Here is a 13002-nt window from a genome sequence, read left to right on the forward strand (position 1 = left end):
AAAATTCACGGTTACGTATCAAAATTGTTTTTTTTAAGTCACAGCTGAGTCAGTTTTCCTTACAGCAGAGAAAACACAACCTCAAACACCTGATACACCAGATGGTCGGATTGAATCCAACCAACACAAAGAAAAACAGTAAAGAAATGCACATCATTTGTAAATTTATCACAACATAATTGTAATTGTAATATATTGTAATGCATCACTTCAGGAGAAACACAGGTGAAACTACAAACATTAATGACAACTCTCTTCCATTAAGTATCAGCAGTATCAATATCAAACCCTGAACCTGCCTCATCAAAATGTGATACAGCCATCATTAATGTTATTAAGTACAGCTGTGTCTTTCCTGCCATGACAAGTCAAAATACCTGCTATGAATAAGCCCTATACGTTTCACCCTGTTTCTTCTTTTTGAAACTGGTTTACATAAAGACAGAAAACAGGATTATCTTCAGCCTGAACTTTGTTACTGTGATCTTAAACTTCAGCTGACCTGGCACGCATTATGAGGCTTGGTTAAAGGAAGAAAATATTTAACTTGACCTGCTGCAAATGTGACCCTACCCCAAATATGCGGAAGAAAATGAATCGATGAATTACTCATTTCTAGTGTCATAAGCACCCAATGAAAAAACTGTAAATCCGGTGTTAGAAAAATTACTCAGAGGCTGTACTCAAAATCAAACATATCGGGCATTTATTTCTGCAAGAAGGAGCAAATACATGTACACTCAAAGAGAGCAGCATTGCTCAACGTCACTCCTCCGTAGGGCAGCTTTTATACAGTGTGACAAAACAGTTGACAGTCACCCCCATTTCCTTTGTATCTGCTTTCGTATGGTAATACTGAATTGGTTGCAGGTCACAAGATAAGGACACAGGGGAGTTGTTGATTAGATGCGGAAAGTAAAACAAAAGGAACTTTCCAGGAGTCACTTGCAAATAAGATGACCACAGAAACTTTCTGGAGCCACATGCAGACCAGAAGAAACAATCTTTTTTCTTTCCATTGCTGCCACCTGAGGCTTGGACAATGTAACAGACTTTGTCATCTGTACTCCTCACTGCTGGCAGCAGTACACTGGCTATATCAAATAGAAATCCAATGACGATGTGATAACAGGAAAAGTAGAGCTGTAAATAATAAAGTGAATGTCCTCTTTCCATAAACAGTCTGTACAGAGCTCAGTAGGTACTCAAAAACAAGAATTTTTACCCTCACAAATATTTTTGGAATAATTTGTGCCTCCAACTATGCAGCCCGTTGGTTTAGAGTAAGATTGGTGTCAACGTGTTTTTCCCAGATCGTATTTTGTTAAACGCCCATACAGGAAATCTAAAAGCTGAGGTGACATCACACCTCTGTAAATATTGCAATATTACTTAACTTATGGATGGTAAAACATTAAAAACCATTTGAAATCATCATGTTACAGAACATTAATATAGGCGGTCACTCAGTGATATTCTGGTGAGACTTTGTTTATGAGTTTGACGAGGGAAGACACAAAATGTTGTTGAGTGTGTTTGGGATCCAGAGAACAGCGATGAATGAGGATCCACTCAACATGTTCATTGATAGAGATCATAGTACAGATCAAATGAAACCATAGCAATACTGGATTCAACTATTTAGGAGTCCAAATGTCCTCAGAGAGGACGAAGTTGAAGGTGCAGATAAAAGCTGATGCAGGCAGCACTACAATATCAGAGACATCCAGCAGGGTGAGCCCTCTCATCTTTTAAGTTTTTATTATCTTCATGTGGACGGTTTTGCCAGAGGCAGCCTGTTGACCGGCGACAGGTGTAATGAAGCCTGTTTGAATTGAAGTAAAATTACATTCTTTGTGTTTTCAGTAGATTTTAGGAAGTAAATGTTCTTAATTATCAAATGGGAGAACACAGCAAACATCCTAAATGTCCCATATTTCAGTACAAGTCATTTTATTGAGTTTATGATCGCTGGTATTTCTATTTTCAGGAGGCTATAGAATTCTCAAGGTTTTAACTGAAATGCAGCAGAATAAAATCCTCACCATAAAGGATCCACTCTCTCCACGCCACGCTTCCAAAACATTTATTTGCGTCATGCCGACGCTGGCGGTGACGAGCTGATCCACTACACTCCTCCTATGTTTGTTACCTTTCCTCCCCACTCTTCTCCAACTCTGCCATCAGGACCACAGGGATGTGGATGCACTCACAAACAAGGCTGGACAACAACTTTATTTCGCAGTTACTGTAGATTTGAGTGGAGTTTTTCTTTGGACAAACCTCCCGGCTGAGGGGGGTGAATTAGATTTAGTGGGTGAGTGTGGTTTTGTTTTCTTTCTTGGAAGCTTCAAATCCAACTCTGCAGCCCCGTCCTGTGTTGTATTTCCCTTATGTCGCGAAAGCAGGTGGACCATGACTACAACCTCCGGAGTATGAGCAACCTGATGGGCGAGCGGTGGAAGAAAGTGAACGACGGAGGAGAGCGGAGTCTCATCAAGGCTCCGTCCAGCGCCAGCATCGGCAGCCAGGGCGCCTCCGCCGGAGCATCCGCCGCCGGCGCCCCGGCAGCAGCAGCAGCCGCAGCCTCCTCCACCTCCACCGCCACGGGGGACCTGGAGAGGGCTGCCCGCAAGCAGTTCCAGCAGGATGTCACGCCGGGCTTCGTCTACGTGCTGGCCGTCTTCTCCGCCCTGGGGGGCTTCCTGTTCGGCTACGACACCGGGGTGATCTCCGGGGCGATGCTCCTGCTAAAGAGGGAGCTGGAGCTGAGCGCCCTGTGGCAGGAGCTGCTCATCTCAAGTACTGTGGCCGCGGCCGCCCTGTCCGCGCTGCTCGGCGGCTTCCTCAACGGGCTCTTCGGGCGCAGAGTGTGCATCCTGCTGGCCAGCTTCTTCTTCACCGTCGGGGGAGTCGTGATGAGCGCCGCACCCAGCAAAGAGGTGCTGCTGGCGGCGAGGATCATTGTGGGAGTGGGGCTCGGTAAGCACACAGTGTCCCCTCAGTCTTGGATGAGATGTTTCACCAGTCTGATCATAATATAGGTTTGCATATTGTGGAAAAAGAAAACAACTGTTGAAACTAGTTTAAAACGTCATTTTAACTTCATGACACTAAGACGCAGACAAGCTGCTGAATTGGAAAGCAGTGAAAGGGTTTCACCACACCCAGCACTTATAAATAAAATGTGATACTTTATTGATTTTTGCTTGAACATTTCCCCCTCACTTGCTCTCCATTAGAAAGTTCAGAGTTCGCAATCAGCTTAAGTGCCTTTTGAAGTCCCACATCTTAAAGGTTTTTGTGGTTTGCTACCATCTTTACTCTCCCTGCTTCATGGCCCTCTAAGCGCACACGCTGCAGGCCACAGGCTATTGGACAACTGTCTTAATAATAATTATCATTACTATTAAATCTGCGTGGGTTCCATTAAGTAATACAGGGGAAACTCATTCTGAAGGCAAGATGACATCACAGCGGGCCCAAAGGAAACCAGAGGAAAGCACGGAGGAGACTTTAAGAGTCGCCAAGATCGCCTTGATGTCACAGTTGCATTAATCTGATTGGCTGCATCCTCCCCTCGACATATAACCCCTTTCACAATCCCTCTCACTCGCTTCCTTCCTTCCTATTTGTCACTGGGCTTTCTCCTCTCCGTGCAGGCAGCGCTCATTTCTGATCAGAATTCAATGCACTCGACGTTATTTATAGGAGCTGCTGTTACTCATGAGTTGCATCCTCTGTGGAAAGGGCGGTTAAATCTGTCTGTCAAGGCTCAGCGCCCGTATGCCACCTCCTTAGAGAGTTGGAAGCGCCTCTACTCAGTGATACGTGGAGGAGCAGCAGACCATTTTCTTTCCTTAATCAACTGCTGGGATAAAAAGCAAGCTTAATTCTTTAATGAATATCACTGGCCAAAGTGACAAATTTATGCTTACTCCCTTGTAAATTAAAGCCCTTTATTACTTCAGACCCTTTTAGTACCATTTCTAATGCTTCATGTGAGGAACAACTTGATTACAGGCAGATCATGCTTTAATATGTATGTTTGTTCATCTGGATTTGGGAATGTCCTGATAATGAAAGGTTTTTGATCAGTTTTCCAAAAGGTTGGAAGATGTGAGAGAAGTAATGAAAGATTTAAACTGGGATCTACTGGCAAGGATTCTGTCTCATATTCCAGGATTATCTTGCAATGCATGTTATGTTTTGCAGTCTGTGTGAAGTTATCTTTAGTCTATAGAGGACATCCAAATTAAAAAGGCCTTGATGTAGCAGTTGCTTTAGTTTAGATTTGATAAACTACCTTATATGAATGTGGGGGTCAGGTGATTGACAGGAAGTACGCTCGGTTCATGTTGTGATGGACAGTTCAGCTCGGTTCAGTTTCAGTCCGTGGGAGTTTCTCTTCTTCCAAAACAAGAGTGAAGCAAACCACTGATTGACAAAAGTGAGTGAAGGGTGGAAAATAATATCAATATGTTATCACACTGTGTGAGACACCCTTGGAAAAGTAGCTCCTAAAACTTAAATTGGCTTTTCCTTGGACCAAAATTATTCTTAAGCAAAGGCTGCTTTCTTCTCTGTTGTTTGTTATTGTGCTGTTTTCTCCATAGTGTTTGCTCTCCCATTCATTTAGACCAACTACAGGGAATGTTACAAACATAAGCTTGACACTTTGTAGAGAAAAGGTTCGATTAGTAATAGAAAATGGCTGCCACTTTGTCTCATTAAAACAAATTAAACATGTAATTTCAAGTTGTTAACATCGTGAATCAGACCGATGCTTCTGATGTTCACATTATTTTAATGTGATTACACAATGTGAACATGTTGATTAAACCCTCCATCCCAAAACTAAAACCTGCCCTGCTCTTGAATCCCACTCGTGTCCTCTTGCACTTTCTGCCCTCACATTTTTTATTTTGTGCTTGATGCACAATATTAAGCTGCGAAAACGTTCTAAAGTCTGAGAAACATTACTCTGATGACATCATCAGGGTGCTCTTGGTTTGGGCTTGAAGAGGACAGAAAGCCTGCAACACAAACAATGGATGAAAGCAGAGCCACTTATAAGGCAGAGAAAGTCTGATTTGGAGTCTTTATTAAGAAACAATAAGGGGACTGCAGGAGCCACCTGTTGCTTGTCTACATAAAATAACGACATAAAGTGGGACAGAAAAGACAGAAAAATGCTTTGAGATTAAACAAAGAAAGTCAAAACCTGATCAGGTGATCACAGAAAATCTAAATTGTTCTATGTTTATTTTTTTCTGGCAATATACTTAAAATGTACTGTTCCTGTGACCCACAATGTGAGCATTTACTTGAATTGAAATTGAATAAAGTTTTAAAGTTAGGTGGGCATTTGAAAATGTTAACTTGGGTTCTGAATTTTTTTAAATTAATATATTAATATGTTGATAATTTTTTACAAGTAATCACTAGTAAACACATTATTGATGATTAAATGATTGCTAATTTCAGTTCTACATTTAAAATGCAGTTGTTTTAAAAAATAAAAAAAACCGCCATAATTATGCTCTTCAGAATATTTGCAAACCTGTTGCAGTTGGAAACATGGGGATTATTTCAGCTGCTAACTTTTGGTAAATTTGATGCTGTTAGATTGATGTGCACATAACAGACAGTGAGTTCTTAAATACCGGTCTGTACATGTACTGTAATAATACCATGAACAAGTATGTGAATAATGCCCATCTTGGTGTTGTCCCTATTGTGTTTACACCAATCATGAAAAGTAGAAAAATATTTTGGGAGATTTTAACATAAAAAGTATATGATGTTAGGCAAGGAAATTCAATCATCCTTTCCCAAATGAACACGGCAAATGAGCTGCAAATGTGGCAACAAGCTCTGTCTGCTGATACGGGGAGGAAACTAATCACATGGGTCATTTCAACTGTTACATTACAAGTGGCTGTCACCTGCACATTAAAACCACCGCCAGTTCTCACGAAAGCCAAATGCTTTGCATTTCTACATTGAAAGGTGCAAAAAGGTCATCGGAAGTGTTTGTCAAAGCAGGAAAGGCCACACAGCACCATGCCTGCGTCCTTGTGTTTCTACACAGAAGCCTGTGGTATGTCTGCTCCTCACCGGGGATTGTTGAGCTGACCTTTGCCTGAGGACAAGGACGAGTCAAATATCCACTCTCTTTTTGTCCTTTCTTTGGTGTCCACTAACTGCGGGGAAGTTACACGAATCAGAATTTAACCTACTGAAAACTTTGCATCTGTCATTGCTCAGCAGATCTTGGCCATCCCTGAGGAGTTTCCCCTCAATGCCACGTGCTCTTATTGTAGTAATGGTTCAATTTAAAAGGTTAAAAAGATCCATAAATCGTCCAGCCTCTGATGCCTGCAGCCTTATTTATAATCCATTCCCTCACACACAGACCAAAACAAACAAAAGCACACACACTCACCCTCACAGCGAGTGTATAATCAAGTTTTCTGGCTAAATTATTAAGCGGTCGCAAATGTTGAATTGTTTTGTCCTTGGAAATTGTAGATGGGTCCGCATAAAAACAGTGCCGTTAATTACTCTGTGATACCATTTAATTATGACCTCGGGGCTGGCTAATTAATTGGTTGGTTTATGCAGTTAAGTCTCAATTCTCATCCGAACACGACGGAAGCTTGGTGTCGGCTTAATGAGAAGTTGGTTAGTGTGTGATGTGGAAATCACAACACTAAAATGTCAAGTTTTCAGATAATCTGTTTTCAGTTTGACATTTGTGCATTTGGAGTTTCCAGAAAACATTTATGAGAGTATGAAGTTATACAAATTTGAAGTTGCATGTTATAACAGGTGTCATGTGGTTCCACAATATGCCTTTTAGATAAACTAATGTTTTGGTAAAAATCCAGTGTGAAATGAGGCAAACTTTACTTAATTCAATTAAGAAGGGGCACGACATCTCCTGCTTTTACTGCTGAATGTAATCACCACTCACACCACTCACACCACTTCTCATTTGAAAGTCAACAAGAGCTTTATCTTGGGGACTTTTCTCTTTTCCTCACTCTGCATTTTCAAGGATGCTCCATTAGTCCCTAATTACCTTCCTCCATCACAACCAGCTACTTAGTACCAGAAAATGTTGTGTCTGTCTCTTTTTAATAGGTCGCGGTGACGGAGGGTCGAGATGTAACTCCCTCACTCCCTGAGCCTCGAGGCCACCGTCACACCACCAGAATGATCCTATTGTTTCAGTGCTTTAAAGCTGAGCCTGACCCGACGATGACTTTAGACTGTGTTTGTATGTGTGTGTGTTGGGAGCTGTCCCTGGTGCTGAATAGAAAGCTCATCAGTGCTACTGTGTGTTTGCAAGGGATTCACATTCAAGTGAAGATTTTAGGCCTTAAAATGAAATCAATTTGCACGTTTTCAGTGTGGTTTCAGTTCCAGTGGAGAAGCACAGCGGAATATGAATGCTTCACATTGCTCCACTGGTTTAAAAGTCATGTCACTTGATTTACTATATGTGCTCTGAAGCAGTAATACTGATACCAGCTATCAGCTGTTATACACTAAGGATGGGTATCCGAAGTTGAACTATTTGATAATCGTATGTAATTGGATGTTGTTAAAACATGTATATAGCTTCATCTTTGAGATGAGGCAATTGTTTTTGCAGCACATCCAACATCAAACTCACTTCGTCTGGCTATTGATTATTGATCAGTAGATGTATCGTCTGCTCGGTGCCTTGCTGTGTTTGACTTGTATGGTAGCTTTATCTGGCAGAGTTTGCACAGTGCAAATCATTCATTTATTTATTATACACATGGTGATCATTTTTCCTTTTAAGTTTTGTAACAATCATCATCATAAGACGGCCGACAAAGAACAAACAAACACCAAAGAAACATTAAGGGAGAATGTGACTTATCGCTGAATGAAGTAACAATGATGATTGTTGCCCCCTGATGAGAGCCCTTCATTGTGCATCACTGCGAACCGAACGAGTGTCAGCAGTGACATTTGCGGTGACTGGAGCTCTACCAAGAACAGGCTGTTTTTATTTGTCTTTGATGCGGTTTTTATTAATGGCTCTCTCTTCTGAGAGTGACGCGCCCCAAGGCCAACCACAGGTTTTCTTCTGTTTCAGCGCTGGACTGACTGCTCTGTGTCAGGTTGAACAGTAGGCTGTGCTGAGTGCGGCCATATTACACGAGTGTGAGTTTGTGACATCACAAACTTACAAAAGTCCAAATGTCACAGTTGCTGAATATCTGCTGTGTCTAAGCAGACTGAGCGTTTTGACACTTTCACAGTATTTATATAGCACCCGGACCTGCTTTATAATCAAAACAGAAATGGAAATCTGAATCTATACGATATGGGAATTTTTAATGTTGAAAAACACAACTTGCAGTTACCACTTATCACCATCGGTGTCGCTAAAGAGAACAAAACTTATTTTTTGGTATTATTTTTGATTTTTTGATTTTGAGGGGTCAAGTGAACTAAACTGTCTGGAGAGATTCTGGAAATGTCAACCTTGTATAGCTTTCCAATTTCCCCACGAGTCCAACTGAAGTAAACAAACTAGCCAGTGGAATGACCATTTGATTACTAACTTTGCATTTGCAACCTATGTTGTAGACATTTGTGAAATATGACTCCAGGTAAACAGCGTATAAAATGTCAACTTTGCATAACTCATTTAAATCCTTGTCTCGGAGTCCGACAAAAATAAACAAACATTTGTTCCCTCGATTAGCTGGTTTTGCTGACTTCATATGGATGTCCAGTACTTGCTGGCTGATCAAGTTAACTGTTTGGTCAACCACTTATCAAAATGTTAGAACATTGAAAGAAAGTAAAAAACAGAACTTTCAAGAGAAATGATAGCGTTAGCGGCTTTAAGGCCAATGAACGTAACACTACTGTGAATCTGGACTCCAGAGACTCGGAGCCAGAAACGCTTCATTTGAAATGATCGATAAACTGAAGTAAAACTGTCTAGTATTTAACCTTCTTACTGGCCTTAATGTGTTCGCTTTAATGGGCTCTAACATATTTTCCCTGTCACCACCTGCAACAGGATGCAAAATGGAAATGATCCATTACTCACTAAATGCATCCGCTGCAGCATCTCACCAGCCGGCATGTGGGCTGTCTGTAGCAGCAGGCGGGGCTCGGACAGCGATAAGCTCGTGGTAACTAAAGGCTAAAATAGATAAATTAGTGGAACAAGGAGGGAAAACTAGCAGAATGAAGAGGGAGGACGAGGAGACCGGGCTGTATGAGGTGAATACCGATAAAGGCATTAAAGCAGAGAATGATCCCGAGGACTTGTTTGTGTTAAGTCTTCTGAAATCTGTGCATATGTTGTGTGTGTGTGTGTGTGTGTGTGTGTGTGTGTGTGTGTGTGTGTGTGTGTGTGTGTGTGTGTGTGTGGGTGTGTGGGTGTGCATCTGCAAGATGTCAGTCAAGTGTACAAACAGCGCAAACACATATAATCACAATTCAGCTGTCGGATAGATACAAATGAAAACAGATTTCATGGCTTTCGGTATTGTTGGCAGTTTGACATATTAAAAGGTTCTGCTGCTGTAGTTGCATGCTGAATTATGGCATTCAAACATCAGACTTATTCCAATATCAAAATATTCTTTTTAAATATATTTTACAGTTGGGACCACATAACTTCCATTCTGGCGGACGGCTCTTAACACTACAATACCCATGAGCCTCTGCAACGGAGGAAATCTCCAGGATGGTTTTATTCAGTCATGTGAACTGTTTGGCTGCTGAGTGTTTCATCAGGTTTATTGTAAGCCTGCTTGTTTGTTTACTATTAATGTGCATGTAGCTGAATATTTGGGATTTAAATAAAATGTTGGGAGTTGTAGTTAGTTAAATAAGTTTATACTTTTTTTGCTAACACATATAGTGATGATTTTTGTTGTTGTTGTTGTTGTTGTTGTTGTATGTCCTGAAATGTTTTCAACTACCAGTTACTTATTATGGCAGAAATGGACTTTTACTTCCAAACCCCCTGAATGCCTGAAAGAAATCCACCTGGTTAACAGCTGCATTAGAATGACAACCTTTTAGTTTCATCATTTAATTACCAGAGTTGAGATCAATTGAATCATGTGCTCTGGTTTAAAACAAAGAACTGCAGAGTTTGTTCAAATCAGCTGTAATCTTACTATTACTACTCATTAAAGTAGTCTCAATAACATATTCTATCAAAAAGAGAACAATGTCTTAGACTTTTGAAATATCAGAGATTGTAAGTCTGCAGCCTTATGATGGGTATTTACAGAGAGGCGTACAGAAGTTCACCTACAGGGTGAAAAAGGAAACGTTATGAAAATAAAGGCTCTTGCTAAACAGCAGCTGAGAGTGCTGCTAATGTTTCTCACATCCGCAGCAGGCAGAGACCACAACAGCTGAATACTAATGTCAAATGAAGGTCTCTTAAGGTGCAATTCTTCCACACAGCGAGCAAAATCACTGTATTTAGAAACTTATAGTTGGTGTCACGAATGCTACACGTCGTGAGACCAGTGCGGTGTGCACATGACCAAACAAAAACACCGCATTTACAACAGAAATGGTGCTGTAAGCGATGTAGGAGCTTTTTCTTGCGTCCGTCTGTCATCAGCTTGTGAATGGATTTCCATCAAAATGGCCTGAGCAGACAGACTCGGTGCTGATTAGATTTCTGCAATGATCTGGATCTCGGATTTCCGCCATCAGATGATAATTATTTTTTTTTAGCCCCAACAAAGATAATCGACTCGCCTCAAAATCCTCGGGGCATGTTTGCACAGTCAAGGAACCACTTTGAATAAAAATGTAAGAGTGAAAGGATGCATTGCTCGGCAGATGGTTTTGGTCTGCGACTGCCTTTTCCTCTGATCATCCTGTCTGAACACTCAGCAGAAACTTGACCACAAGGCTTTGAGCCGTGATGTTCCTCTTGAAGTGCGTGTGGGTGGGGTGGGGTGGGGTGGGGCAGCAAATATCCTCTTCTTTCCTGGTTCTCGATTTGTCTTCCCAGGGCTGCAACAGTGTGGTGCCCGCTTGGAGACAGTCTGTCTGGTTTCCCAGCAAAGTGGTTTCCGTAGCAACGGGTAGCCACGTAGTCATGGTGTCCGTCTAGGGCAGGGTGGTGGCAGTAGGGGGAGGAAGGGAGGAGCGGGGGTGTATAGAAAGCAGTGGGAGACTATTAATAGCACTTATCAGGAACCTAATGCAGAAAGCTTCAGTCTTATGGCACCTCGTCATACACATCCCGAACGAACACACTGTTTGTTCTGTGTTTATGTGAGTACAGACGTGTGCACGTGACTGTACGTGTGTGTTACTGAGAGTGTGTAAAAGTACAGAACCGAGATGGACTTGAGTATTCTTTCTGTGTCTTGGGCTCACCTTAAATCCACATGATATCTCTGCTCATGTTGTAGATGTCAAATAAGTCAAATTTGTCGCAGACAGTGCAGACATTCAGAAGATTGTAATGAGTACAAATTCTGTCAAGTTACTCACTTTGGTGAGTTTAAGGTTTAAATTGTTGTTATTTGACATAAATAATATAGTTTTATCATTAATACCTGAGAAGTTGAGTGTCACAGGGATAATGTATTTTGTATAATGTATGTATGAAGTGAAGTGAAATGATTTATCAGAGCTTTGTAGCCAAACTCAGCTTCTTGTTGGGACTTGAAACAGGTCGAGTGCCGATGTTGAAAAACAATGAGCTAAAAGATGCTAAAAACCCTCCTTTAGAGTTGAAAGGACTGAAGAGTCAGGTGATAATTATCTGTGATTTGTATCACTTTGAGCGACTGATTTTATATTAACCGTTCATAAAAAATGTGAATGTCAACGCACATAAGGTTTTAGTCATTGTTTAGCCTCAACCCTTGCTTTGATAGCTTAATGTGCTCTATATTCTTTCATACATATAAATATTACCAACTCTTTTCACGTGTTTCCTATCAGAGGTCAAATCTGAGTGAATGTTCAGAAATGCTGCTTCGGTGCCTCTAACAGTCCTCTCCCTCTCTCTGCCCTCCCTGTGTAGGTATTGCCTCGATGACGGTGCCCGTGTACATCGCCGAGGCCTCTCCACCGCACCTCAGGGGTCAGCTGGTAACCGTTAACACCCTCTTCATCACCGGGGGACAGTTCACCGCCAGCCTCATCGACGGCGCCTTCAGCTATCTGCAGCACGACGGCTGGAGGTCAGATGAAACTTTATTTCACATAATATCTGACAGAAAGTCCCTTGAACACTGCATTTCACATGTTTAGGTACAAATGCCGCTCAGGTGACGGGAAAGACAGCAAAAGAAATCCAAGTCAGACACTTCTGAAGGGCTGCATGGCTCCACATCTCTCTTTACGATGGACACATGTTCAGATATGATAGGAGCGTCTTTTCTTTGGGCTCTTATCATGTCAAATGCCAGAAAAAGTCATTCTGGCTCAGACCCTCATTCAAAATGTCAACACATGCACAGGTCAGCCTCTAACATTTACTGAGAGCAGCAGCTCTGTACGTTTGAAAGATACAATCCAATTCTCACTTCGTCCTTCGTTTCTCTTTTATCTGTTACTTCACTCTCTTCCTCGTCTGTTTGCGTTTGCGTGAATGCAGCGTTTGAATATTGAGCTGTGAGATATCGAAGATAAGAATTGTCCTTTTTTTTTTTTTAAAGGAGTTGCCTCGGCTGCAGTTCTGATGGACATGATTGTTCAGAAAGTCCCAGATTGGTGTGATTCATAGATGATAATTGCTATTTGGAGATGCTTATTGAGTTTAGAGTTAAAAAAAAAAAAAAGAAGACACTTTATAGTTTTGGTTTGCTGTCAACGTAATGTGTCCATGTAAAATGCCTTATTTTAAAAATGGTCTCAACACTATATAAATGCACTCAAAATGCTGCCTTTGGCTGTACCAGACTCTCAGTAAGTGGCGTGTTTGTTTGCATGTAAATCCTCTTATTACAA

General features: G+C 41.4%; 1 protein-coding gene across 3 annotated transcripts in view; it reads left to right on the top strand.

Annotated features, from left to right (window-relative positions):
• The first annotated feature begins 2057 nt into the window (after positions 1-2057).
• LOC138202557 (proton myo-inositol cotransporter-like) overlaps positions 2058-13002 on the top strand; it is a 73260-nt gene continuing 62315 nt past the window's right edge. Inside the window, exons 1-3 of one of the 3 annotated variants that reach the window (XM_069156660.1) lie at positions 2058-2317; positions 2409-2982; positions 12074-12233. In XM_069156660.1, the coding sequence (XP_069012761.1) occupies positions 2436-2982; positions 12074-12233 (707 nt within the window). In that variant the 5' untranslated portion in view covers positions 2058-2317; positions 2409-2435. Of the gene's footprint in view, positions 2983-12073; positions 12234-13002 lie in introns of all 3 variants that reach the window. The other 2 variants (XM_069156658.1, XM_069156661.1) reach the window with 2 other exon arrangements.

This window comes from Embiotoca jacksoni, unplaced genomic scaffold (assembly GCF_022577435.1).
Source record: "Embiotoca jacksoni isolate LCO1_2020_lvr unplaced genomic scaffold, fEmbJac1.0.p SCAF_21, whole genome shotgun sequence".
NCBI lineage: Eukaryota > Metazoa > Chordata > Actinopteri > Embiotocidae > Embiotoca > Embiotoca jacksoni.